At 44.8% G+C, this 26756-nt stretch overlaps 2 protein-coding genes across 5 annotated transcripts in view; one reads left to right on the forward strand and one right to left on the reverse strand.

Moving 5' to 3' along the window:
* DPYSL2 (dihydropyrimidinase like 2) overlaps positions 1–26756 on the reverse strand; it is an 81953-nt gene that overhangs the window by 45818 nt on the left and 9379 nt on the right. Inside the window, exon 1 of one of the 4 annotated variants that reach the window (XM_053367689.1) lies at positions 6706–7155. The exons of 2 other annotated variants lie outside the window; for them this stretch is intronic. In XM_053367689.1, coding sequence (XP_053223664.1) covers positions 6706–6744 — 39 coding nt within the window. In that variant the 5' untranslated portion in view covers positions 6745–7155. Of the gene's footprint in view, positions 1–6705; positions 7156–26756 lie in introns of those variants that run through there. One more of the 4 variants, XM_053367690.1, reaches the window with a different exon arrangement.
* Positions 13310–15182, forward strand: LOC128403076 (claudin-2-like). Its single transcript, XM_053367695.1, has 2 exons — positions 13310–13392; positions 14044–15182. The coding sequence occupies exon 2, from the start codon at positions 14045–14047 to the stop codon at positions 14975–14977; it is 933 nt and encodes a 310-aa protein (XP_053223670.1). The 5' UTR covers positions 13310–13392; position 14044; the 3' UTR covers positions 14978–15182.

A 26756-nucleotide genomic window follows, 5' to 3' on the forward strand; every position in this document is an offset into this window, starting at 1 on the left:
ACGGATTATGATGACTGGAATGTACTTAAAACAAATAAGATTTTGGAATGCAGAAATAAAGAAAATTATGAAATCATCAAATCTAGCACACAGGGGGCCACTTTAACTAAATTATATAATTTGCTACTTGAATGGTTGGTATTAATAATTGTATTATAAGTTGGTATTGTTATAATGAGGCTGTTATTGGACTGTAATTAAAAACTAATTAAAAAATTATTATTTTAAAAACCCATCAAGGATGATCGCAGCTGCAGTCTAAAACAACTGGTGAGCACCAGGCTGGGAAAGTGTGATCCAGTATCTTTGATTTAGCATCTCTAATAATGGATCCCAAAAATAAAACAGCATACTAATGTGCAACAAACGTTGTGGCCATTAATTGCTCCCAGCATCTTAAAAATGAAGAGACTACACTCAACTGCTTTTAAAGGAAGAGAGAAGCAACCGTGCAGATTAATTGTCTTTGCTGAGACACTAATAGCTGCACAACAGGAGATCAAGCGAACAGCAACACAAAGCAGGCTGGTTAAAATAAATGCTCATGTGCAAGGTTCAAGCAACTATTACAATCCGAACCTATGCATGTTTACTGGGAAGTTGTGCTGTCGTTCTAAAGGTTTGTTTTGTTTCTTTTTACAGTAAAGTAGTATATACATTTTGTTGAATGAGTACATAAAATAAAACATTTTTCCACTTCAGTTTTAAAGGCTTAGGCTCAAGAAGCACACACGGAATTGCAGCTTTGAAAGAATGCAAGGTTTCTGCAGATGTTCTAGCTCCACTGTTGGAGGCCGCATGCCTCTAATTACCAGTCGCTGGAATCACAAGTGGGGAGAGTGGTGTTGTGCTCACGTCCTGATGGTGGGCTTCCCGTAGCCACCTGGCTGGCCACTGTGGGAGCAGGATGCTGGCCTAGATGGACCCCTGGCTGGATCCAGCAGGATCTTCTTCAGTTCTTAGACACGCCCCCCCCCATGTCCAATCTTTAGTCTTACCAAGGAAACTGTCTATTCCTAACAGAGAAACAGTATAAGCTGCCTCCATGGAAGCTGGCCGCCTTACAATGAGCTATGCTTCCAAGAGATATTAGAAGAGGAGTGTGACAGGCAGCTGAGCCAGACCAGAGTCCGGTGATGCAGTGCCTTGGAATTCCACCAGAGGCTGGAGCATCTCTCTGACTGCTACCAAGACAGCTGGTCAGAGGGAGGTGGACCAGCACTTTGGGAGAGAAAATAAAAGGAGCCGTTTCTGAGGGAGGGTTCAGATAGGGTAGGCTGAAGAGAGAGCAAGTGGAAGAGAAGGAGAGTTGGTTCGGATCTATGCGTGCAACATCTACTCTGAGGAAATTATCTGTAGCCAGAGAAGGAAGCCTCTGACCTTAGATAGAAAAATACTATCTTGGGAGAGTATTCAGATGGGAGTTAACTGGAGGGCTGAGTTAGAGAAGTAGAAGCTGTGAGGATACTGTCTCCTTGGGTCCCATGTCAGTCAGGAAGAGAGAGATCTTCTAGAAAGAAAAGACTCCCAAACCAGTTAAGAGGGGTGTAGTGATCCACTGAGTCTGTTATACTGCTGGAAGTACCTCAGGAGTGGGATTGAGAAAAGGTTGGAAACTGACAGAAAGTTCCACCTTGTTTAAGAACCAATGTATTAAGCTGTAACAGCTACACAACAACTAAGTTAAAAACTGAAGCAAAATAACTGGAAATAAGCTGAGCATTTACCATCTAGTCTAGAAACCTGTAACATCTAAATGAGGAGTAATAACTGAATTAAGCAACTGTGTGTTTACTACTTTGTTTAGAAGCCAGTAACACCTACTAGGTTTAGTATAATGATTAATAAGTGAACTGTTTCCTGAAAGACCTTTACCAGCTGACACAACCTGTATTTTATCAATTTTGTTCTGTAAAATAAATATTTTATTATTTGCTCAACTTCTGCCTGAGTCTCCAAGGATCTAAGTTTACCCTCACACGAAAACCAATAGATAACCCATGGTGGTTATATAGAGAATATTTAGGTGGGATCTGCTGCAATCGGGAGCCAGAGTGGTAGGACCAACTACCAGGAGTAAACCCAAATACTTGGCATTGGCCTAATCATACATCCTAGCCTATGGTTTTAGGCTAGGAACAACAACATAAAAATTGATACGCCAGAGGCTGTAAAAGCCTTATTCTACTTTAGAGCAAGTTTTCACAACCAGTCACGTGAGCAAGAAATCACATGCCTTATTCCAATCAAACTGGGACCTCTTCCTCCATCCTCTCAGCACAGTGGCAATCTTGTGGTCAAGAGTCACATGACTAGCGACTGTCCATCTTATGTAATTATCCAATCATTTTTCTTATCTCTTGACCTTCAATCATCATTCCACAACATCAAAACAATCTGAAATCATTGTTAAAACCATAAAAATAAGTTTGTGGGTATCATTAACACTAATGTGTCAAAGGCCTGGGGGAGGGGCGGAAGCAAGCCTTTAACTGGCCCTGAAAAGACACTCGTGTTAGAGACACACGCAATATTCACAGGGAGGGACTTCCACATCTGGGAACCACCACTGTAGATAGTGGGCTGTATTTGCCAAGAACACCACAGAGCATCATCTGGAGGGACGCAGGTTACTCACTCTTGCTGTAGATGGGTTGTCAGTCTATGGAGCAGGTGGAAAATGCAAGATGCATGGCACAAAATGCAAGAGGCCACAGGTCTCTTTTCAGCAGAGATTCAGGCCCCATCTGCATTTAAAGCAGTATCTCACCACTTTAAACCATCATGGTTTCCCCCCAAGAATCCTGAGAACTGTAGTTTATTAAGGGTGTTGAGAGTTGTTAGGAGATGCCAATCCCCCACACAGAGCTACAATTCCCAGTTACCTGGGAAGAGGGATTGTTAAACCACTCTCAGAACCGTAGCTTTGTCAGGGGAGTAGGGAACACCTATTCAAGCACCACCTTGGCCCCTATTACAGTGCAGATAGGGCTTCAGACACACACATTTGAATGCATCTTCAACTTTGCACTGTAACTTGCTCTGAAAGCAGTGTTAGAAACAGGGGTAGAAAAGCTAGGAGCCAAATGGCTTCTGGGACCTGGGTTGTGGGCACCAAAACAGAATGTCTAGTCACCACCGGGGGGAGGGGCTGGCAACACTTTTTATTTATTAATTTGATAAGCACGAATTAATACACATTTCACATAAGTGAAACATTGCTAATATCAAATTTTTAGCAGAAATTCTTAATTCATGCTTAATTTGGTGTTTACAATAAAAATATTGGTACCATACTTCAGTTTTCAGTCATGCTAGCCACATTACCCAGAAGCTGTACGCTGGCTCCCTCGGCCAATAAAGCGAGATGAGCGCCACAACCCCAGAGTTGGCTGCGACTGGACCTAATGGTCAGGGGTCCCTTTACCTTTACTTCAGTTTTCAAAACACTCTTCTCTTCATTGTTAAATTCCTTAACATATTGTCTATCATTAACATATACTTCGTGGTTTCAAAGCACATACATTTTAGTAATCCTTGAGTGTCACCCAGGCGCAAAAAAATGGCACCCAGACTTTTGGAAGTGCTCACAAATGGAGAATCCTAAAGCGCAAAATGCAACTGCGAGTCAAAGTAGACATCTGAAATGTTCCGTTGGTGGCAACCTCTTATACATTAAACTTGGATTCCCAATACTTTTGGCAAAAAGACCTGTCGTCATCACTGCTAAGCAGCAGTTCTAAGGCACACTTACCCACAAACAGGTGTCTATGAAACTCACCAAGATTGACTCTTCTTATGTTCTTATGACTGAGAATCACAGAAATTGGAGGGGGCCTTCTTTGGCATTTGGAGAAGAGGGCCTGGTTGGCCATTAACAGGAAATCAAAACCTAGAGCATAGCAAATGCCCAGTTTCTGCTTGAAGGCCTTCTGGGAGGGACAGTCAGCTCCCCACCCCATAAATGATTTACCTTTCCTCCAAAATGTCAAACTGAAATTTCACGTCATATAGGCCTATATTGTTTGTCCTACCTTCTGGGGCAGCAAAGATTCCATTGGCCTCTTCTATGTGAAAGCCCTTCAGGTGTTTGAGCTAAATCTGCTCTTCTTCAGGATAAATCAAGCAATTATTCCTTCCAGTAGCACCTTAGAGACCAACTAAGTTTGTTATTGGTATGAGCTTTCATGTGCATGCACACTTGTCCTATGCACAGAAGTCCTATGATCCCTCCACAGTGTGGAATACGTGAGCTAAGTCACATCCATACCATACATTTAAAGAACTCTTATACCAGCTTAAGAGTGATGGAGAATCCTGGGAGCTGTCATTTGTTAAGAGTGCCAGGAATTGTAGCTCTGTGAGGTCTGTAAATGTATACTGTGGATGTGACCCTAGTTTCTAAAGGATTGGGTTAACTGAAACTTGTCTTGTTTCAAGGGGTTGGGTCACTGGCTTTCAACCAGAGTTGCAACCGATTACTGAGCTACGCCTTTAGATTAAGTAGATTGCACCAAGAGTGCCAAAACTACATTTTGTAAAGAGGAGCATAGAAGACCGGAGAAAGAGCAGAGAAAGAATGTGGAAGAAAAAGATAAAAATAAATACATAAAATCAGTACCCATATTGCAAGTTAAGAGTTACAAAATGAATCGCAGAGTTGTAAGGTTGAAGGACACTAGTCAAAATGAATTTCAAACCCCATCCAGGCCTAATAATTCCACCCTTCTATTAACTGTTGGATGCAGAAGTGTTGCTCCTGGCAAAATCCACTTCTGTGCAGAGTCACGTGGTCAGTGCTTTTCCATTGTTGTCACTCCATTAACCCTGCAGTTATTCTAGGTTTACACACTGAAACAAACTAGATAGGACTCTTTATACATTTCACCCATTTATCTTAGAGCACTACTGTCATTGCAGAAAAGAACAAGTGTACCAAACAGCTGAAGGCCTGAATTCTTATCAGCCTCATGCTAGAGTATAACCTTAATGTCGCTCCAACATATTTTTTTTAAAGGCTTTAGATTTTAGGAGTCGGTGAGAAAATACCAATTCACTGAAAAGATTCTTTGACATGAGCCATGTTACGTAAAGAGAGAGGGAGGGAGAGACTGCTGTCCAACCCAGGATTTTGTTCGGATTCTTAAAAATTTCTTCACAACTCTCAGTTTTAATACTCAAAGAAAAACGGTTTGGCATGATGAGATGTGTCCCAGTCATGTCTAGCTGTCACTTAAGTAACAGGAAAGAGAAGGAAATTAAGCCTCTTGCTTCTTAGAGCACATTATAGTATTAATTTAAGAAGTCAGCTGCATCTCCTACTAATATATACACTGCAATCGCATCCAACTGTGCTGTGTACATGTTTCGTGCCTCTGCATCTAGAAATCCATGCATGGCAATCAGGTCCTGCAATAACAAACACTAGGACTTTATTATGTAACTGTTCTCTTCTGCCCGCCCCCCTTCGGATTCCCTGCAGGAACGAACATGGGGAGATTCTGACTGACAAAGTGGGGAGAAATCCTTCCAGAAGAGAAATGACTCCTATTTCATCTTGGATAAAGATGGGGAAAGGTGGGTGGACGGGAGAATGGAAGCATGCTGCAGAGGGTGAGGGGCTCCTGTACCAACCATTTATTCACTTCCTTGCCCACTCCCCATTTTCCCTTGCTGGGGAGGGACAGCAAGGAGGAACAGCCAAGCGGCCAACCCCTTTCTGCTCAAATCACCCAAGCCATCACCGCCATTACTTCCTGCAAGGGGTGGGGTAGGAGGAAAAAGACCTGGGTTTGTCTTCCAACCTTGCCCCTACCCGCTCCCATTTGCCTCCTTTGTATGAATAAAGAGGGCGAAATGGGGGGAGATCAGGAAAGGGAGGGCGGAGAAGAGAAATTTAAGACCCCAGCCAAGCCCACCACTCAACCATTCCCTTCACCAGCACCCAAAAAGGCAGCGGGTGGGGCAGACTTGCCAAAGCTCCCAACATCGCAACCACGTTCTTTTAAACCCTCGCTTCATATAGTAAAATTAATAAGACATTATAATTTTTAAAATACACCCACTGGCTCGCCTGCCACAACCACGACCAGAGGCTGCACCTTCAGGTCGACCACCCAACTGCCCACCCTCCCTGCCAAGAGGGTCACCCCATCGGACCCCATTTCTCCACTACCATCCAACAAAGCAGAATGAATGCGTAGAGTTAATTTGTATTTTAAAGGAAGAACAAAACAGATCTTCAAGACCGCTAAGGGCAGCTATTTATCACGGGCTTATGAAACAACGTACAGTCACAGGACAACTCTCTCTCTTGCCCTTTCTGTGTCCAGTTTTATTATTTCAGGCATGTACACTGAAAAATCTGCAATCGGCTTGTGACTATCCGGGGATGGCAAGATAAAAGCATCTTTCTGGTGGCCACAAATAACAGAGCGCGGGGGGGGGGAGAGCTCTTCACGTTTGCATCCGCTACGCAACTTCAAGGCAACCATTGTTCCCCCGCTTGCACCAGGTTTCCCCTCCTTCCCTCCCCATCACGTTCATTATTATTATCATTATCTATATCTCGACGGCGGCATCAAAGGCTTTTTTGAGCGCGCTGCTTGCAGAAGCCTCTCCGCCCCCCCCTTAATGCACACACAAAGGGCTTGATCCACATCGCCCTCCCACGCGCCACCCTCCTCGCCACAGCCTGCAACTCACCGTGATGCGTGGAATGTTTTTCTTCCCTTGGTAAGACATCTCGGGGAAACAAAGTCCCACGCAACCTTTCTTAAAAAAAAATAGTAATAAATAAAACCCCTACTTTCTGCAGATTCTGTTCGTGCACCAAAAAAAAGCGCTCGTTTGCTTTAAAAATTGCAATAGTGCTATTCGTATTTTTGAAAAGGGCACGTAAACAGTGCTGCGCTTGTCTTCCTTGCAAGAAATAATATTTAAAAGTACAGATGCGGCATATATATAGATTTGAAAAGCAACCGTGCAGCGGTGTCGTTTGCACACCCGCCCACCCCAAAAAAAAAATCGCAAGGATGAGAAAGGAGCCGCGATCCCCCCGTGCGACGCCTTTTCTTCCCTCTGCTCCAAACCCAGCCCAGTCTCGAGGAGGAGGAGGAGGAGGAGGAGGGGGGAGAGAGAGAGAGAGAGAGAGAGAGAGAGAGAGAGAGAGAGAGAAGCCCTCTCCGGCAGCAATCAAAGCCCGAGCACAAGGAAGGTGCTGCCGCGCCTGCGCGCCGCGCCACGCCCTGTCCTCCACAGACGAGAGGGGCCGGCCGGCTGCGGGGCCCTGATTGGCCGCAGGCGTCGGCCGCATGCAAATACCGCCCCGCCGCCGTGCAATGGAGAGCGAGCAGAGCGGCAACATGCAAAGTGGCGCAGTGGAGGAGCCAACCGGCAGCGGGCTGCAGCCTCGGCGGGCTCGCCGCGACCTGGAAGGCAGGGCGCGCCAACGAGGGAGCGGGCTGGACGCCGCCACTGCCGTTGCCGGCCTTCGGGCTGCACTGCCAATAAGGAAGCGGGGGGGGGGCGGGGTTTCTCTTTATCTTCTTTGCACGGATGCATCCAAATCCCTGTCCTTCGGGTGATGGCTTTTTTAATAAAATAAAAAATGCTGCAAAGGAGCCAGCTTTATTTCGGGCTGTACCCTTCCAAGGGTTGCTCCAGTGCTGGTTTCAGTTGCATCCTGGTGCAGCAGGAAGGAGAGAGAGAGAATATCCGCAGTCTTGCAGATGAGCTGCTGCTGCTGCTGCCCACGCCCTGTTCTCTGCCAGCCAGACATATACAGAGAGGGCTAATGCGTATACGCCTTTGATCCCTTGCTGTCGTGGGGAGGAGAGAAGCGGCTTCTGCATTCGCTTGGCTGCATTTGCATTCGCAGCCGCTAACTGCTGGATCAGTTAGTTTGAGGGGAGGGTTGCAAAGGTATTGTTTGGCTTTTTCTGTGAAGCAGGAAATGACATCCACCCATGAAAGACGTTGGCCATGATGGAGGATGTTAAAAGGAGCGAGACTAGACGAACCTCCGATTTCTTTCCCTTGATTGATACAAGCTTTACTGGTGCATTTAATTTTTAATTTTAACACTTTCTCCCCATCCCTCCAAAACGTACGTTTGTGCCTCTTCAAAAATAGAAATTGCAAGTTATTGTGAAAAGACATACAATTATCCATGAAGATGCTTTCAATCTGCTTTCAGTTTCAGGCACTGCCGAGGCATTGTTTTTAATAAAGTGTGTCTTACGAATTTGAATCTGGGCTGGTCAGTTCCCAAGTGCATGCTAATTGCCCTTTGATGATCAAGTTTTGGCTAGTACACTGAGTAAACCTAGGAAAATTTACTATCTAGGTAAAGGTTTAGGACCCCTGGACGGTTAAGTCCAGTCAAACTTGACCTTATGGTGCGGAGCTCATCTGGCTTCAGGCTGAGGTAGCCAGCGTTTGTCCACAGACAGCTTTCCAGGTCATGTGGTCAGCATGACTAAACTGCTATGGTGCAATGGGACGCTTATGAGCCAGAGCGCATGGAAACACTGTTTACTTTCCCACTGCAGCAGTACCTATTTATCTACTCGTGCTGGTATGCTTTCAAATTGCCAGGTTCGCAGGAGCACGGACTCAAACAGCCGACCTTCTGATCGGCAAGCATAAGAAGCTCAGTGGTTTAGACCACAGTGCCACCCACTCCCCACTAGTGCCAAGAACAGACCTGGTGGACCAAGCAAAAAGTCCCCTCTAGGCCACCATTCTGTTCGCAGTGGCCCACCAGATGCTTGTAGGAAGCCTGCAAATCATCATAATAAAAAATAAAAAAGATTTTAAAACAGGGCCCTCCATATTAGTGGTTTTGTTTTTGCTTGCAAGATTCTGCAACATAGTGGTACCACTGGCGGAGGAAGAGGAGTGCGGGGGGAGCGCACCACCCCCAGCAGTGCGATCCCGGTGGGGTGCCATTGCGGCTGCCCCTGCCCCCCACCTGCGCTGGGTGCCATGCCCCCAGAGGTGGTGTGCCATGCCCCCAGGACGCGCACCAGCCTTGCCCCCACCTGCTCTCTGCCCCCCCCCAGTGCCAGAACATGAAGCTCTGCCACTGAGTGGTACATTTATTCTGGAGCTTCCGCACATAATTCTGGTTTATTAGTTCCGTGACATTGACTGATACTACATTATTGCCATTTGGAGGAGCACTCCCACAAAAGCAAGACAAAAAAATTAACCAGAACATTTGTGGTGTAGAAATTGCAGGATTTCAGCAGGCAACGGTGGGACATACACTGACTGAAAACAAAGTAATATGTTTGTTCTGAAAGTGTTGCAGGCACAAAAAGTATTGAAAGTGGGATTACATATAGCTACTGTACTCCGATATCTTTATGAGTGCACAATTTTTTTAAAAAAAGTAGTAAGACATACACAAAAACCATGGTTACAGCTTATGGTCTCTTTGGAACAAGGCAAATCATTAGCCTGAGTTTGGACACAACTAAGTTAAACTATGGCTTAATCTTGGGTACCACAGCAGCAAAGCAGCTGCAATTTTTGTCTTGCATACCTGCACACTTGCTTGCTGATTCTATGGCTCAGCATTACAGGCAGAGCCATTACGTATTCACCATATCAAAACAGAAGTTTCTCGTTTATTTATTTGCAAATTTGTTTTTTACTTTGCCATTAGGCACTATGCCGGGCAGCTCAGTCACAAGATAATTGGTGGAAAATAAAATACCATAAAAACTTGAGATCAGGTTAAAACAGAATTCCTGTGAGTAGCATGGGGGAACATATATTAACACACACACCCCCATGCTTGTTTAACAAAACACTGAAGACCCATTAAAGACAAGGCCAACCAGGACTTGTAAAGTAGGGGGTTTCACGATCTGGGCCCTCCCACATAAAGAAGGCCCTCCCAGCACTCCAGCCTACCAGTACCTCCCCATAACACCCACAAGTGATCTCAGTAAATATCACCTCAAAAACATGGGAGAGACTGTTTGCTCTCTCTGCTCAGTTCCTGTTTGCTTTGGCTTATGCCAGCAGCACCCCTCCCCGTGCCCTCCAACTGGGCGGCCCAGCTGCAAAGCTGCCCAAGATAGCGAGGAGGGGGAAGCATGTGGGGCGTGGCAGTGTGTGCAGCGTCTGTGTGTTTAACTGAGTGTGAGGGAGTGTGTGCCTGTGTGAGAGTGTTGTCCAAGGTAGCGAGGAGGGGGAAGCATGCACAGGGGAGGGGGTGGCAGTGTGTGTGTGTGTGGTGTCCGTCTCTCTTTCTCTCCCCCACAATTTGCATACACGTATTTTGATGCATCCCTCCCCAGCACCCTCCAATGTGCACCCTGCCCACGGCATGCCCTGGGACACACCCTGGCCATAGCTGTCAACTTTTCCCTTTTCTTGTGAGGAATCCTATTCGGACTAAGGGAATTTCCCTTTAAAAAAAAGGAAAACGTTGACAGCTATGACCCTGGCACCCACTCCTGCTCCTGCACCCACTCCCCCCGCCCCAGCAAATGTGTCCTCTTTTTTGCTCTTCGGAATATGGCAACTCTGGGATGGAGGTACCTTTCCCCTGCTGATTTGCAGAGGGGGAAGTGATCCTGGCATTTTTTTCTGCTCTTTTAGATATGACAGACATCTTGTCCTTTGCCACACCCTCACAGCAGCCATTTTGTGTCATGCCACACACCCATAGCAGACATTTTCTAACTAGCCCCTACAGCCCTTTCTCAAAATTTTAAATGTGCCCACAGGCCCCAAAAGATGGTTGACCCCTGGGCTACTGCCTGCGCTGGGAATTGACAGCTCAGCAGCCGAGTAAAACCCACAGCCAGGCCAGGTTACCAACACAGGATGGGACACAGTAGGCACATTGCCAAAGACTGTGGGAGTCATAGAGCCATGGCAGAGGCTTGTAAAACTGCAGGGTGCCCTCTGACCTCAAGCTGGCTACCTCGCTGACTCACAAACTGTGCCTTACAATGTACTGGAATGTATTGACCTTATATGGTGATGGGCGTAGCAAAGGCCATGACCGGATGAGGTAACGTGAGGTAACGTGAGACTTTGCCAAACGGCCATGCGGAGGCAGAACAAAGGGAATAAAGTTGGAGGAGGAGAGACAAAGATCTGCTCCTTACCACCCATGGAAATATAGCTGGCTTCCTGTGTCTTTTTTCACGTTCCTTGCACCATCCCATGACGGCTGGATTTCCGTCAAAGGATCCCCTCATACCTGGAGCCAACCTGAAGTCCTGCCCTACACCATAATGTAATAGTTTTAGGTTCAATGTCTTGAGACAAGAACTAGTTCGCTAACTACCTCAGAAGCCATTCCACATCCTTCTTGGACTAGGGTCATGGGATAAAAACTTCTCTATGTCAGGTTTTACCCCATTAGTAGAGATAACATCTCCCCAAAATGTCTGTTCAGTGATCCCAAAAACACAATGTTCTTTATTTAGTTTAATTTCCTGCTGCATCTAAGACCTTCCCAAGTGTTAGATCATGTTCACCTTTGACAGAGTACTGCACAATATCATCTTTTGAAGTGTCAATTCCATCGGTGTGCTCATGTATCATGTGTATGGTTCTATAGTACATGTCAGCTGCTGAAGCAACATCAAATAGGTGTCACAGAAAGTAATACCTCTCAAAGGGGTATTGACTGTGAAGTGTTTGGGTTGTCCTCTGTGAGCATTTGCAAATTGTGCCATGATTTTCTCTCTAGTGGGGAGTTTGAAATACTCAATCTTGATGGCCTTAAGGCTTCTGGCATCACCCATTCTGTGGGTTCCTCAATCTTCTTTATGACCTGTAAAAAAACCCATTCTTGAGAACTTCTCTCTGAGTTTGTCACAAAGTGCAAAATGCACTTTTCTGCACGGATGGATCTCTGAGGACATTACCATATTTTTCTGTGTATAAGATGCCCCCGTCTATAAGACAACCCCTATTTTTTTTGAACCCCAAATTAAGAAATCAATATTTTAAACATCAAACAGAACAACTTTGGTATTTTATTATCTATTCAAAGCACCAGAACCAGCGTAGCAACGGAGTGGGCCCCACCAACACCTGAGATTCACCATCCATGTATAAGACGACTCCTAATTTTGGACTAAATTTTTAAAGGAAAAAGCATTGTCTTATACACGAAAAAATATGGTAGTTTGTTTATTTATTTGGATAGTATGTTCACCTGGTAAGTAGCCAAGTCCTTCATTTTGATAACACAAAATCAGTGTGTCATATTCCTGTTTCCCATTGTCTTGCATGGCCAGTACCCATTTAATCATGCTAAGTTTGTCATGCACTGCCAAACCCAGAACTGGAGTCAGCTGTTTAGGAATTATAATAAATGGCAAGCTATATTCAATGTCTTTGTATCTGGTGCTGCCAATATGGTGTCCCTTTACTGGTAATAGTCCATTAGTTAAATACTTGCTGAAAGTAGTTTTCACCTAAATTGGAGTCTTTCATAATTGTCGGACAACATATTAACCTGAGCACCCATGTTTAGCTTAAAGGCTGACATTGTTACTTGCATTTCCACTGGCTGATTCCAGTCCTTCCAGCCATGCTCCCTGCCCAATTCTACTACACCCATATAAAACTATTTCTTATCAACCTGGAGTTTCAGAAATTGTGATCTGCAATAGTGTGCAAGGTGGTTGTGCTTCCCACATATATCAGACCAGGGGTGGTGTGTGCTATGAAGTGGGAGCTGCCCCGCTGCCCTCTGTGACCGCCCACACCAGGGGCAGGCAACCTAAGGCCTGGGGGCTGGATGCGGCCCAATCGCCTTCTCAGTCTGACCCATGGACGGTCCGGGAATCAGCTGTTTTTACATGAGTAGAATGTGTGCTTTTATTTAAAATGCATTTCTGGGTTATTTCTGGGGCATAGGAATTCGTTCATATTTTTTTTCCAAAATATAGTCCGGCCCATCACATGGTCTGAGTGATGGTGGACCTGCCCACGGCTAAAAAAGGTTGCTGACCACTGGTTTATTTCAAATCTTGCTCGCTCATTCCTTTGGAACTGGCAGCTGGGGTGTTTATTTCCACATTTTGTATCCAATCTTTGCATAAGCTTACATCTAACAAAAAAGTGTCTTTTAAAAGTTGCAGAATCACACTGGTATTCAAATGCAAACTGCCTCCAAGCAGTTGCCAAATGTTCCAAATGACAAGTACCCTGGAGTTATGATTTGTGTTCTTCCGAGCGTTCAAAGCAAGCTGCATTCTAACTGCCTCAGAACTCCAAGGAGCAGTTTCTACGGTGCTCAGACCAGCTTCACTCTTTTCAGGTCCTCTCCTTGGTCAGACGCTGGAAGAGAAAGACCTGGAAAAATCCCTCACTCTGGAAAAAGACTGCTTGAAGAACTGATTCACGCAGGTGCATATATGCAGCGCTCCTCAGTTCCCCACCAACATAGCAGTGTTTTCTCAGATAGGAACAAATTGACTTTTAATTCCTTTTGTCCTGTCTGAGAGCCACTTGGTAGGCTTTTCACTGTGTGTGTGTGTGTGTGTGTGTGTGTGTGTGTGAGAGAGAGAGAGAGAGAGAGAGAGAGAGAGAGAGAGAGAGAGAGAATGAGGACTAAAGCCAGAAAGGATTCTTTCCTGAACAGGAGCTGTATTGGTCTGTTGCACCAAACTTTCTTTCAAGGGTAGAATGCATAACTTTGGTGGGATCATGCCTGACATTTTACCAATGGAGAGGGAAGGGAGGGGAGCATAGGAATGCGGAGGAGGAGTGGACTAGACAAGAGCCCAATTATCTGCATGGAGGGGGTCCCTGGAACAAAAGGGGTTGTGCGGTTGTGCAATTTCTTCACCCCTGGGGAAGTCTGATTCCTGGCACTTATGATTGCAGGTACAGCAGACTTTTCCATTCCTACGTCTCAAGGTGGGAAATGCAGAATTTGCCCTAGAATGATGGCATTGTTTTAGCTGCACATCACTCTTTGCTCAAACTTTAGGAGATGTCCATATGATACTGTGCCTAAGTATCTAACGGTTATCTTTTGTCTGTCTTTTCCTCCAGCATGCCTTCTATCGCCAGCCTTCCCAGCACTAAAGCGGATCTTCCACCCCAGGCGCATGTTGGGTCCTTCCCAGTCCGCCTCTTGTGCAGGGTGTCCTGCGTGCAACTAGCTGCCTTTCTCCTGGCTGTCCTGGGCTGCCTAATGAGCATCTGCTCCACATCTGCCAACCTTGACTGGAGAGTGTGGCAAGTAGACAAAATCATGGGCAGGAACCAGCAGGGCATTGTGGGCATTGGGATCTGGGGTGCCTGTTCTGTCAGAAGAGTTACTATGAAGAAAACTAACATGATATGTATACCATTCAATGATGAGGAGTCCCTGCCAGCGGAAATCATCGTGGCCCAGGACTTGATGCCAATGGCCTCAGTGGCCAATGCGGTGACTGTTCTTTGGATGGCCTTTGCTCTGTGCAACATCTTTGAGCCGGGAAAAGACGAGAATTTCATCAATACCTTCTTTTCAATTGGAGCAAGGATAGAGTTGGCAGTGGGTACTTGTGTACTGATTTCCATTGCATGGAATCTTCACTCTGTATTAACAAACGATGGAATTCCACTTCCGGAGGTTTTGGGAGTGCCTCCGATTCCCACAGAACAACGTGCTGGAATGGCCATCTATATTGGGTTTCTTGCTGCAGCTTCGCAGCTTTTAAGCGGAACTCTGGTTCTGGGTGAAAAATATTTTTGGAAGATGAGTGAAATAAACATTTCCAAGCAAAAATTTGTAAACGACCCAGAAAGTGTTACAGACACCGAAAACCCAAAGTTGAGGATGAAATACAGACAGTACTTCTCTTCTGTGACACTGGAATGTGAAGAAGAAAAACCCACTATCTGGCGGAGATGTCAAAGTCATATTAAAATGGAAACCATGCCAGGCTCACTAGCAATATGGCTAACGAATGGTTCCCGTCCTGTGACTGGCTTTTTTTAAATGGAAGCAGGGGACGTTGTGTATATTTATTTTCTTATGCATATTCTCTTGTTGTTTTTTTAACTGAATGCTTCTGGGATGCTTACAACATAGGGTTAACTATAAATAGGGGGGATAAATGAAAAGTATAAAACTGTTATATGTACCTGTAGATATTTATGCTATATCTCTTTTAGCAATAAAAAGAATGTTATCTCATCGCAAACTTACGCTGGAGTGCTTATTTTGCTGCTGACTCGACTGTCTATGGTGCTTTTCAAATTTTCTGCATTTCAGAAACACTGCAAATTGCAAAAGGTTCTGGGGCATGCTTCCTGTGTGTGTGTGTGTGTGTGTGTGTGTGTGTGTGTGTGTGTGTTTGCAGTCCATTTTATAGAGAATACTGGCCAAGCCTTTGAGTGCCTGGGTGTTGCTCCCAGCCCTGGCCAGCAAGAACAATGATCAGGGACACCTGGTTTCAGGGCTCCAGAGAGACCTAGGCCACTTCCAGCTTTAGGCAGAATAAAAAATTAAAAATGATGGAACACAAAACAAAATAGCGCCACACACCAAAGAAGTGAGATGTAATTAAATATGATGAAATATCTGCGAACAAAAAAGAACCATGTCTTTTACCAAATCACATCTCTCATTTGCTTGTTTGCAGCTCTAAGCTGAGAGTGGGAGTCACATTTTGGTTTGCTGCAGGTAGAAACAAGCTGAGAGAAGAATCAAATACCAAAAATATTAAGAAGTGACTAAATCTGAGGCCCCCTTTGAGGTTGTGCCCCAGGCCAAATGCCCTCCTGCAACCCCTCCCCCCCAACTGGCCCTGCTTACAGGATTCTTTCAAAAACTCCTGCTGCTGAACACCAAACATGACAGTGGAGCGGGCCCTAAGGAAGGTCAGGTGGTACCTGGTGTGGAAAATTTCTTGTCACCCCCCATTTATTTATTTATTTTTATTTTTGACTGCAAAAATGGTTTTACGTTATTTCATATTTTCTTACAAAGGAATGTGGATTCTGGGCCTCTGAGAACAAGTAGGCGACTATGGACAGATACTTAAATCAACAGGATGGATTGTGTTTTGGCTTGTGATATTTTATTCATATTTATTGTTTATTTATTTTTAAAACCCGCAAAATGGTTTAGCAAACAAAAAACAAAAAAACCCACAGCAGTAAAATCAAGAAAAATTAACAATTCTACTTTAAAACATACAAAAGCTAAAATATTAAGATTAAAATTACTACAACTTCCTAAGCATCTAGGTAAGCCTGCCTAAAGAAGAATGCTTTCAGCAGGTGCCCGAAAAGAGTCTAGCAAAGGCACGTGCTTTGTTGCAATAGGCGGGGAGTTCCAAAGTGCAGGTGCTGTCACAGTAAACAATGCAGTACAGATATTATGTGGAACCTGTAGTAGTGCTTGAAACTGCAGTGGTACCTCGGGTTACATATGCTTCAGGTTGCATACGCTTCAGGTTACACACTCCGCTAACCCAGAAATACTGCTTCAGGTTAAGAACTTTACTTCAGGATGAGAACAGAAATCGTGCTCTGGCGGCGCGGCGAGGGTGCAGAGCTGGACTGGTGATGGATGTGGACCGGGGAGAGTCAGGATCAGGATTGGATTAAAGCATACGAAAGCCCTATGTCAAACTGAAAAGGCCCCATAGCACAGCTGGATTAACCATTAGCAAAATAAGCACGTGCTTACTTAGGGCATCAAGGGAAGGTGGACAAGACAGAAATTTCCCACACAAATTGCTCAGCTGAGCATTCATTTTCTCAGTTGAAGTACAGTGGTACCTCTGGATGCGAACGGGATCCGCTCTGGGGCCCCGTTCACATCCTGAAGTGAACACAACCCGCATCTGTGGGTCGCGATTCGCCGCTTCTGCGCATGCACGTGAAGTCATTTTGAGCATCTGCACATGCACGAGTGGCAAAACCTGGAAGTAACGCGTTCTGTTACTTCCGGGTCACTGCGGAGTGCAACCCGAAAATGCTCACCCTGAAGCAACTTTAACCCGAGGTACGACTGTATATTAAAAATCCCAACTGAACAACTTTGCAACAAGGCAAGGCTGGATGCCTCACCTCTACAGAAGCAGATGTGTTACGTAAGATTATTTCTGAGTATCTAATCAAACACTTTGCAATTAGAAAAAGTAGGCTTCGGAAGCCTTGTGACCTCCACTTCTGACACCACATAGTAAGTTTGGGTTCAGTACCTTGAAGCAAGAGTTAACATTGTGTTTCTTTTATTAACAAGCAGTTACATGAACTAATTTTGTGTTGGAGCTCCTTCAGCCAGAAGGCACGATCCCTTCACACCATTCTCCAACATAGATGCCGATTCCTAGGGCCGATGCACTTTTGGCTCCCTGAATGTATTTTTTGAGGGGGCCAGGCCCACTCAATTTTCAGAGGGAGTTCAGCTCCACCCCCTGGCTCCTCACAACGCCATGCGCACAAAGTCGCATCAGGCTCCCTCAAACCTCTGGCACCTCTGTTCTCCAAGCTCCCGCCTCAAAGTTTCTTGTAAGAAAGTACCGTATTTTTCACTCTATAACACGCACCTGACCATAACACGCACATAGTTTTTAGAGGAGGAAAATCCGTAGGCATGCCATCCGTAGGCATTCCCTCCATAACACGCACAGACATTTCCCCTTACTTTTTAGGAGGAAAAAAGTGAGTGTTTTGGTGCAAAAAATACGGTATCTCTAAATCACTACAATCACTGATGTTGATTGAAACACAATGATCTTCTGTGGAGTTCGTTCATAGATTCAGATAAGTGTGGTACTGTTTGTGGAGTAACCAAGTGATGATGAGACCCAAAGTGATGTATGTGTGAACTAGTTCCAGCCTCTTACAACGTGTCTACACAGAAGTAAGTTCCACTGCATTCCTTGTCTGGGCCACCTCCTTGCTGTTGCCACTGACCAATCTTTCGCTTCTCACTCTAAGCCAGGTGTGGGGAACCTTAGACTCTCCAGATGTTGCTGAACAATAACACCCATCATCCCTACCCACTGAACATGCTTGCAGCAGCTGATGGGAGTTATTGTTCAAGAACATCTGGAGGGCCAAAGTTCCCCCACCCCTTATGTAAGCAAAATCTCTTCACCCACTGGTGGGGGGGGGGAGAGAGAGAAGTGGCTATTGCTCCTTATCTCCACTTAGAGATGTCAGGACATCAGCCAGAAACAACAAGGAGGAGGAGGAGGTTCATGTCGAGGAAGCTCTGGAAATTGGCAGTGGGACCTACTGGGGCCTCAGCAAGTGCCCAGCGATGCGGATCAGCCTTGGTGCTAGTTCATCATGCCAAAACTTGGCAGCTTTGTGATTTCATTTTCAAAAAATTGGAAAGTGCAGTGAAGCACTTAAGAGACCTGTTACATCCTGTAACATTGATCTAGACAATTATATTTTAAATTGCCGCTCATATGTCAGGGCCAGGCCAAAAAGACCTGAAAACTGTGTTCGTTCTCAAACCTGCATCCCTTGAGCACTGTTGCTGCCATGCTGTGTTCCCTAGAAAAGGGACAAAGGATCCCAGAATTGTTTTATTGTATTTTTTCCTGTTGTCAATGGTTATATTGTATTCTTGGATCTTGTTTTTGTCTTCTTCTTCTTCAACTTTGGTTAATTTAGTTAAATTTGGTCAAAGTTAAATGCATAATACTATTTATTTGTTTTTTAAAAAATAGATCTAAATTTTTAAAAATTGTGATTCTTCAAATCTTCTGTTTGCATTTGTATTTTTTCCCCAAAATGAAAAAAGGAAAAGTTTCCAATATTATACCAGACTTACAATGCAGACCTATACATGCCTACTCAGAAGCAAACTCCGTTGTCTACAGGATTGCAGCCATGGCCAATCCAGAGGTTGCATACTGTCTGCCACCCCAGGGGTCTATGTTGCATTCTTTTATTCTTTTCTGGGCCTGGAGGGCATAAATGTGTAACATCATATGACCTCACCTCCTCAATGTGGGGGGCAGGTTGGCGCCCCTGAGCAGTGGTAGCATTTGACTGTAAAACGTTAGATGCATAGACCTGCTGACAACTTCAACACAGACCGATGCTAATCATATTCCTTGCAGTGATTCCAGTGCAGAGGAGGGAAGCTCTCTCCATTACACATTAAGATGTCTGAGGTATAAATAGTAAAATTATCATTATGGAATAGGACGTCCCTATTATCATATGAGAAATGTTGGAGGGTATGGAACCAATGACTGGAAATTTCAGGGAAACAGATTTCAGCAAAATGTTAGGAGCAGCTTTCTCATGGTAAGAGCTGTTGGAGATGGTAAGAATGGACCAGAGTGCCTTCGCTGGACGTTAAGCAGAGGCTGGATGGTCCATCTCTCAGGTATGCTGTAGTTGCCTTCTGCGTTGCAAAGTAGGTGACCTAACCAAAATGATAGTCGTAAACCTAGACCTACAAGAGAAAGACTTGAGAATATTTCAGGAATCAAAATGAAGGGCAAAAAATTAAATACAGTATCTGAGGATCTGGCTATCAACCAAGAATCTAAACCTTTTCCAGTATATTTATGCTAAAATCTGCAATGAAATAAAAAAAGACCTAGATAAATGGTCTAGGATAGCTCTGTCTTTGTTGGGAAGAGTATCTGCAGTTAAAATGAATGTCCTGCCCAAGATGCTTTTCCTATTTCAAACACTGCCAGTGATAAATAGCCCAAACTGTTTTAAACAGTGGAAGAAATATGTAACAAACTTCATTTGGCGGGGCGGGGGCCCCTACATTAAATACAAAAACCTGATAGACACAAGAGAAAGAGGGGACTTTGCCCTACCTGATATTAGATTTTACTATGAGGCAGCCTGCCTCTGCTGCATGAAAGAATGGATGGAGCTAAGAGATACCAATATTTTAGATCTAGAAGGGTTTGACCTACGCTTTGGATGGTGCGCCTATTTGCACTATGACAAAGCAAGGATGCACAAAGGATTTCAAAATCACACTATAAGAAGAAGCATATACATTGTCTGGCAGACACAAAGATCTATTACGGAGAAAAACCCCAAGATGGATATCACCATTTGAGGCGGTGTCGGTGAAAAGGTTAAATATGGATACCAGATGGGCTACTTGCAAGGATTTTATAGAGTTCAAAGAGGGAAAGGTTCATCTGGAAAAAAAGGAGAGGTATCGGATAATACTATAGATTGGTTTCAGTACTTCCAGGTGAACAAGTTATTGTTCGGAACTTGAAAAAAAAAATATTAGTAAAAGATGATAAACTAATTTCTAAGATTTATAAACTGTTATTGGAGTGAGAGACTAAATAGGAAATGGTAAAAGTGACAATGATTTGTTATAATATAGAAATGTTTGCATGGGGAAAATTATGGGGGGAACTATGAATTTCTCTTTTTTTCAAATTATTTTTTGTTAATTTTCCAAATTATTACAAATCAAACCAAATTAATTTAATTTAATACAATTTCTTAAGATCAGGTTTTCCGCTCCTGTTCCAAACATATGATCATCATTATTTCCTCACATAGTTGCATCATTTCTTGTTTAGAGTCCAGTTGACATCCTTCACTTGCCGTTAAACCATTCTTCCAGCTGGCTGCTTTTTTCACCTTACGAATAGCACCTCCGTTACACCTTATAAATAAGTAATCCATTTCATGTATGCAGTCCTTCATATACATTGTTGTTCCAGACCTGGTGTGCTGGGAGAGTTAATTACTATCTTCTATTGTTCAGTTCTTTGCAGTGTTTATCTGGATGGTACAAGATCACATTCCACACCTTCCGCTGTTTACTGACTAGCGTATGAGCTGTTTACCAACTAGCGTATGAGCTGCAGTCATCAATAACTCACAGAATGCCTATCCAAACTCTGCCATTAAAATTCCACTCTGGAGTTCTTCCTCGGCACACAGTTAAAAGCAAGATCTTTTCTGAAATTCAGCCTCTTTGCCACATCTGTTCGGCAGCAGTACATTCCCACCCCCCACCCAGCAGTCCAGGAATAATTTTAAATAAAGTCCATTCAGCCTCGGTCAAGTGGGGGAGAGCATAGTAAAGCCTTGTAAAATTCCTTGTTGAGCATAAATCAAAAGCCTCCTCCCTCTTTTCCAAAGTAACAAACAGAATAACATAGCAGCAGCTACACACATCCTTTTCATTATGCAGGGGAGGACAGGAAAAAAGGAGACTATTCAAAAACCATAATAAAGCACAAACCACCCCCTTCCTTTCCCAGCTGTTGTAAGGATTCTCAAGCTTCAAAGGAAACATTCAGATACCGTATTGGCCTGAATATAAGCCGCACCCGAATATAAGCTGCAACTTTAAAATTGGACGGGGTGGAAGAAAAGAAGAAGAAAATACCCAAATATAAACTGCTCCCTTCCTTGCTGCTCCTGGGTGCATACTGGGGGGGGGGGGCATTGTGTTGCCGGCAGCTTTTCCCCTTCCTCACTCTCTCCTTTCCCAGCCTCAAGGGAGAGGACGAGGTACTATGCACAAGGCTGGCGCCGCTTTGCCACGCTCCTGGCGCTGTTTGCCCTGCGCTCCTGGCTGCATACCGTAGGGTCACAAATATAAGCCGCAATTTAACTTTTCACGGTCGGAATTTGGGGGAAAAGTGCAGCTTATATTCAGGCCAATGCAGTACCTTCAAAGAGCCAAGCAGAGTCCTTTGGGCAGCTGACTTATTGCAGCCTATTAGCAAATGTTGGTCCAGGAGTGCCTCTTGATTAAAGCCAATTGTCCGAATTATACGGGAACCAACCACAAATCATGCTGGAGATGGAAGCATGGCAGGGACACACTCCCAGGTCGCACCTGCTCTGCCTTTCATGTTGGCAGGATGCCGTGAACTCCCCAGACCCCACTGGGGAGCATTGCCAGGATTTTTGCCTCATAAATCCTGGCTTTCCCCTGCCTGAATGTCCTCGCTGCCTGTGGAGAGCTGCAAGGAGCTACCGCCATTGAGTTCGCAACATAGCTGGAAAACCCGAAAACTATTAATTTCTCTGCCTGCTACAAAATAATATGTACCAGAACTCCCTGTGCACCTTTTGGATTTTATCTGTAGGTTTCCCCCTCTGTGCCAAATAAGTGTTGCTTACTTTTTATAATACATGGAGGATGGATTTCCCTCAGGAGGTTCTGGACTCTCCTTCCTTGGAGGTTTCTAAGCAGAAGTTTGCCATCTGTCATGGATGCTTTAGCTGAGTTTCCTACATTGCAGGGGTTGCACTAGAAAGATGACCCTCGAGGTCCCTTCCAGCTCCAGGATTCTATGCTTTTCTTCTTCAACACTATTTCATTATGTTCCTATCAGTTTATGTAATTGTATTTTGTATAAATTATAAAAATCATAAATAAAACATGTTCTATTCACAAACAAAACACTTAAATAGCTACCTTTCTACCGGTAGAATGGGGAGGGACATGGGTGTAGCCAGGATTTTGGTTGGGGGGGCAGAACCTCAGATTTGTATTGGTTTTTACTTATTTGGAGGACAACTGTCCCCTGCCCCCCATGGGGGGGGGCACAAGAAAGAAGGAAAGTCAGAAGGGGGCCATGTTCAGGAAAAGGCTGGGAAACACTGTCTTAAAGGGTACAATAGTCAATTTAACCTACAAGTAGGAATGTACACATGAACAGCAGATAACACTAAATAAAGGAAGATCTGAGACAAAAATGGGTGGAATAATAGAATATGCAGCCGACAAAAGACTACCTAGAATGCCATGGAGAGATGGACTGGGAAGTGTGAGGATAAGAGATAAATGATGAATATTGTATGATGTATATATAAGTTGTAAAAATGCATTATATGTGTGTGTGTGTGTGTGTGTGTGTGTGTGTGGTAGGTAACCTCTCAGGTTACTTCTAATGCTGTGATTATGTGCTACATAAAGAAATACTTTCTTTTGTCTGTGCTGAATGTACTGTCAGTCAAAGTCCTTCAGCAATCTAGAGTTCTGAGTTACAGAGCAAGAGAAGAGGGATTCATCCACTCCCCCCCACACCTTGGTTGCCATCTGTCTGCCTCGAGAGATAATGGAGTGTTCCTCTAGGGGTGAAGTCAAACTGCCACGTTAGCAGCACTGAAATAACATCCCTGGGCTGCAAGCCTGGCAGTGTGCTTGGAGGTCCTGGGCTCCCCAGATGGCAAGACCACCACCCCTTCAGCCTCACTGATGTGGTCCAAAGGAAAGCATAGCAATACGTTTGGCACCAGCTTGGCTGCAGGAGTTGCCAGAAGGAAGCATACAAGGAGCTTTCCAACTGTCTTAAGGACTCCACTCCAGATTTGTGTAGGGCTTACTCCTTAGCCTTCTCTTCTCCTGAGGAAATTCCACAAGGCAGCAGAGGGTTAGGATCAGAGTTTTCCTTTTCCTAGATGGGCTACCTTCCCAGGCTGACAAGCCCCATCTGCCCCTCATTTCCCTCAACAGCGCATGCAGAAACTGCCTTCTTAACTGTTGGGCCCACTATTGGTCTCGTCTGCTCAATCTGCCAAAGCCATTTTCCACATGCAGGGGACCTCCCTACCTCACATAGAGTTTGAGACCCACTGGCTCGCAGGCTGACAGCTTCTAGGAGCCATAGGTGAGAACTGAGTGAAGGGTGGGTACCAAAAGTGGAAAATCTAACCCAGAAGGAGCACAATGTGTCCGCCACCAGAGGGACTACCCATCCTTCTTATTTTATATATGCCTATAATGGTCAGGGGTCCCTTTACCTTTACCTTTTATCATTTCCCTCTGTAGTCATGAACTTTTCTCCAAATTAAAAAAGCCCCAAATGTGTTAACTTTGTTTCCATAGAGAAGTTGCTGAAACTTGTTTGTTTGTTTGTTTGTTTGTTTGTTTGTTTGGCATGCCACCCTTCATTGTAAGTTCACAGGGCATTTTACAACACAAAAATACAAAATGAGAGAACAAAATACATAATAAAAAGAAAAACAAGCCAATAACCCCCTTCTCACAAACATTTAAAAAGCCATCTATGGTTTAATTAACTAAAGGCCTGGTAATAAAGAAACATTTTCACCTGGTGCCTAAATGTATGTAATGAAGGCACCTGGTGAACCTCCCTGGGAAAGCATTCCACAAACAGGGAGCCACTGCAGAAAAGGTCTGTTCTCATGTTGCTACTCTCCAGACCTCTTGTGGAGGAAGCACATGAAGAAGCGCCTCAGATGATGATCTCAGGATCCAGGTAGGTTCATATGGAGAGAGGCAGTCCTTGATGTATTGTGGTTCTGAGCTGTTTAAGGCTTTATAGGTCATAACCAGTACTTTGAACTGGGCCCAGAAAGTAATAGGCAGCCAGTGCAGTTGGGCCTGGATCGGTGTGATATGCTCAAACTGTCTTGCCCTGGTGAGCAAGCTGGCCACCAAATTCTGCATCAGTTGAAGTTTCCAAATGATCTTCAGAGTCAGCCCCATGTATAACATGTTGCAGTGATCTACCTTAGAGGTTACCAGAGCATAGAGAACAGAAGTTAGCTCCATAGAGATGCAGCTGGACCACCAGCCAAAGCTGATGGAAGGCCAACGGAAGCTCAAGGAACAACAATGAATGTAGAGGTACCCTCAAGCCATGTACCTGCTCCGTCAGATCAAGAGCAGGCAACCTCTCATCCATCCAGTCCAGGGAACTGCCCAGTGACAGTGCCTCAGTCTTATCTGAATTGAGCTTCAGTTTGTTGACACTCATCCAGTCCATTACCAAGGCAAGACAACAGTCCAGCACAGCCACTTCCACACCTGCAGATAAAAAGAAGTAGGGCTGTGCATCATCAGCATATTGCTGACAATGTACTCCAAAACTCTGGATGACCCCTCCTGGCCTGTTTCATGTAGATGTGACACAGCACAGGAGATAAAAACCTGAGAAACACTGCACTGAGGGCTCCATTGGGCCAAAGGGCACTCCCCAAGCATCACCCTCTAGGAACAACTATTCAAGTATGACCAGAACCACCACAAAGCAGTGTCACCCACCTGCACCTTAGACAGCCAGCCCAGAAGGATGATCTCCAAGGTTGATAGTATCAAAATCTGCTGAGAGGTCAAGGAGAATTAACAGGACACGTTGCCCCTGTCTCCCTCCTGACAATGGCCATCATACAGGACGACCAAAGTCGTTTCTGTGCCGAACCTTGGCTAAAACCCCAAATGAAATGAATCTAGAAAACCAGTTTTCTCCTAGAGTGCCTGGATTTGGTCTACAATCACCCACTCAAGAACCTTGCCCAAGAACGGGAGATTGGCAAGTGACCAGTAGTTAATTAAGATTTTCCAAATCTAGGGTGAGCTTCTTACCACTGCCTCATTCAAGCAGGTAGGGACCACCCCCTGGCCTAGCCAACTGTTCTCTTCCTGCTAGTTTTTATCAGGTTCACCCTGACTGATCCAAGCACCTTGTCTACATTCTCAAGCCTTACCAACTGAAACTCATCCAACACAACGAGACTAGACAGCACTCTGGACACCCCTTCAGATTCTGTAACAACCGAGTCAAAAACCTAGTAGATGCAAGTGATTTTATCCTCAAAATGCTTTGCAAACAAATCATAGGGAGCTACCCCCCGCCAGGTTCTGCCACCTCCTCCTACTAGACTACTGTTATGTGTTCTGTGTGATTTGGTCCCAAAATGACCTCAAATATTCCTCTGCAGTAAGAGGAAACAAATGGGGAAACTTTCCAATTGTCATTTGAGTTGCAAATCCTATTAACAAAACTGCCTGGACTCTAGGGGGCTTACTCCTCCCTGCAAATCCAGTCTGGCAAGTTTCTGCTAAGCTGAGGGAACTGTCAATAGGTATAAGTTTGTAAATAAGAAATTCAGGAACTAAACTATTTACCATCTCAATGGAATGGTCAGGCGGCACAGGCAATCGGTGACCATTATTAGGTATCCTGATAGACAGGAGAAAAGCAACACTCAAATATCTGTGGAAGACTATCTCCTTCGGTGATGTATGTACGATGCTTTTTGGATGGTCTTTGGCTAAGGGGTGGGCGATTTCAAAAGTCTTTAAAGGGGTTTGCACACTTTTGTTCCGGGTCTCCCTTACCTCCTTGCAAGGAGGGGAGGGAAGTCTGTTGCAACAGAAAAATAAAGATTTGCCTTGCTTTCACTGCATACTGCCTCCATCCATTCATCTCTGACCAATCACGCACTTAGGGGACTCAGTACCTTGGGGAATTAGGCAGCAAAAGCCACCCCCTCTATTTTCTATATCACCTCCTAAAGGTAATGTAAAGGGACCCCTAACCATTAGGTCCAGTCGCGGACGACTCTGGGGTTGCGGCGCTCATCTCACTTTATTGGCCAAGGGAGCCGGCGTGCAGCTTCCGGGTCATGTGGACTAAGCCACTTCTGGCGAACCAGAGCAGAGCACGGAAACGCCATTTACCTTCCCACCAGAGTGGTACCTATTTATCTACTTGCACTTTGTGCTTTCAAACTGCTAGGTTGGCAGGAGCAGGGACCGAGCAACGGGAGCTCACCCCGTCACAGGGATTCAAACCTCCAACCTTCTGATTGGCAAGTCCTAGGCTCTGTGGTTTAACCCACAGCGCCACCCATGTCCCTTATATCACCTCCTACTAGGTTATTAATCAGGACAACTTTGCAAAACATATTGCACCAGTTTTGAAGGTGTGGCATTGGCTCTCAATTTGCTGAGCCAAGTTAAAGATGCTTGTTGTGATATGCAAAATCCTAGGAAAGGTCTACTTACTTGATGGAATGCCTCCTCCCTTATCCAT

Source organism: Podarcis raffonei, chromosome 15 (genome assembly GCF_027172205.1).
Source record: "Podarcis raffonei isolate rPodRaf1 chromosome 15, rPodRaf1.pri, whole genome shotgun sequence".
NCBI lineage: Eukaryota > Metazoa > Chordata > Lepidosauria > Squamata > Lacertidae > Podarcis > Podarcis raffonei.

What these genes read in the sequence shown, in the direction of transcription:
- LOC128403076 (XM_053367695.1), top strand. Translation starts at nt 14,045, where the DNA reads ATGCCTTCTATCGCCAGCCTTCCCAGCACTAAAGCGGATCTTCCACCC.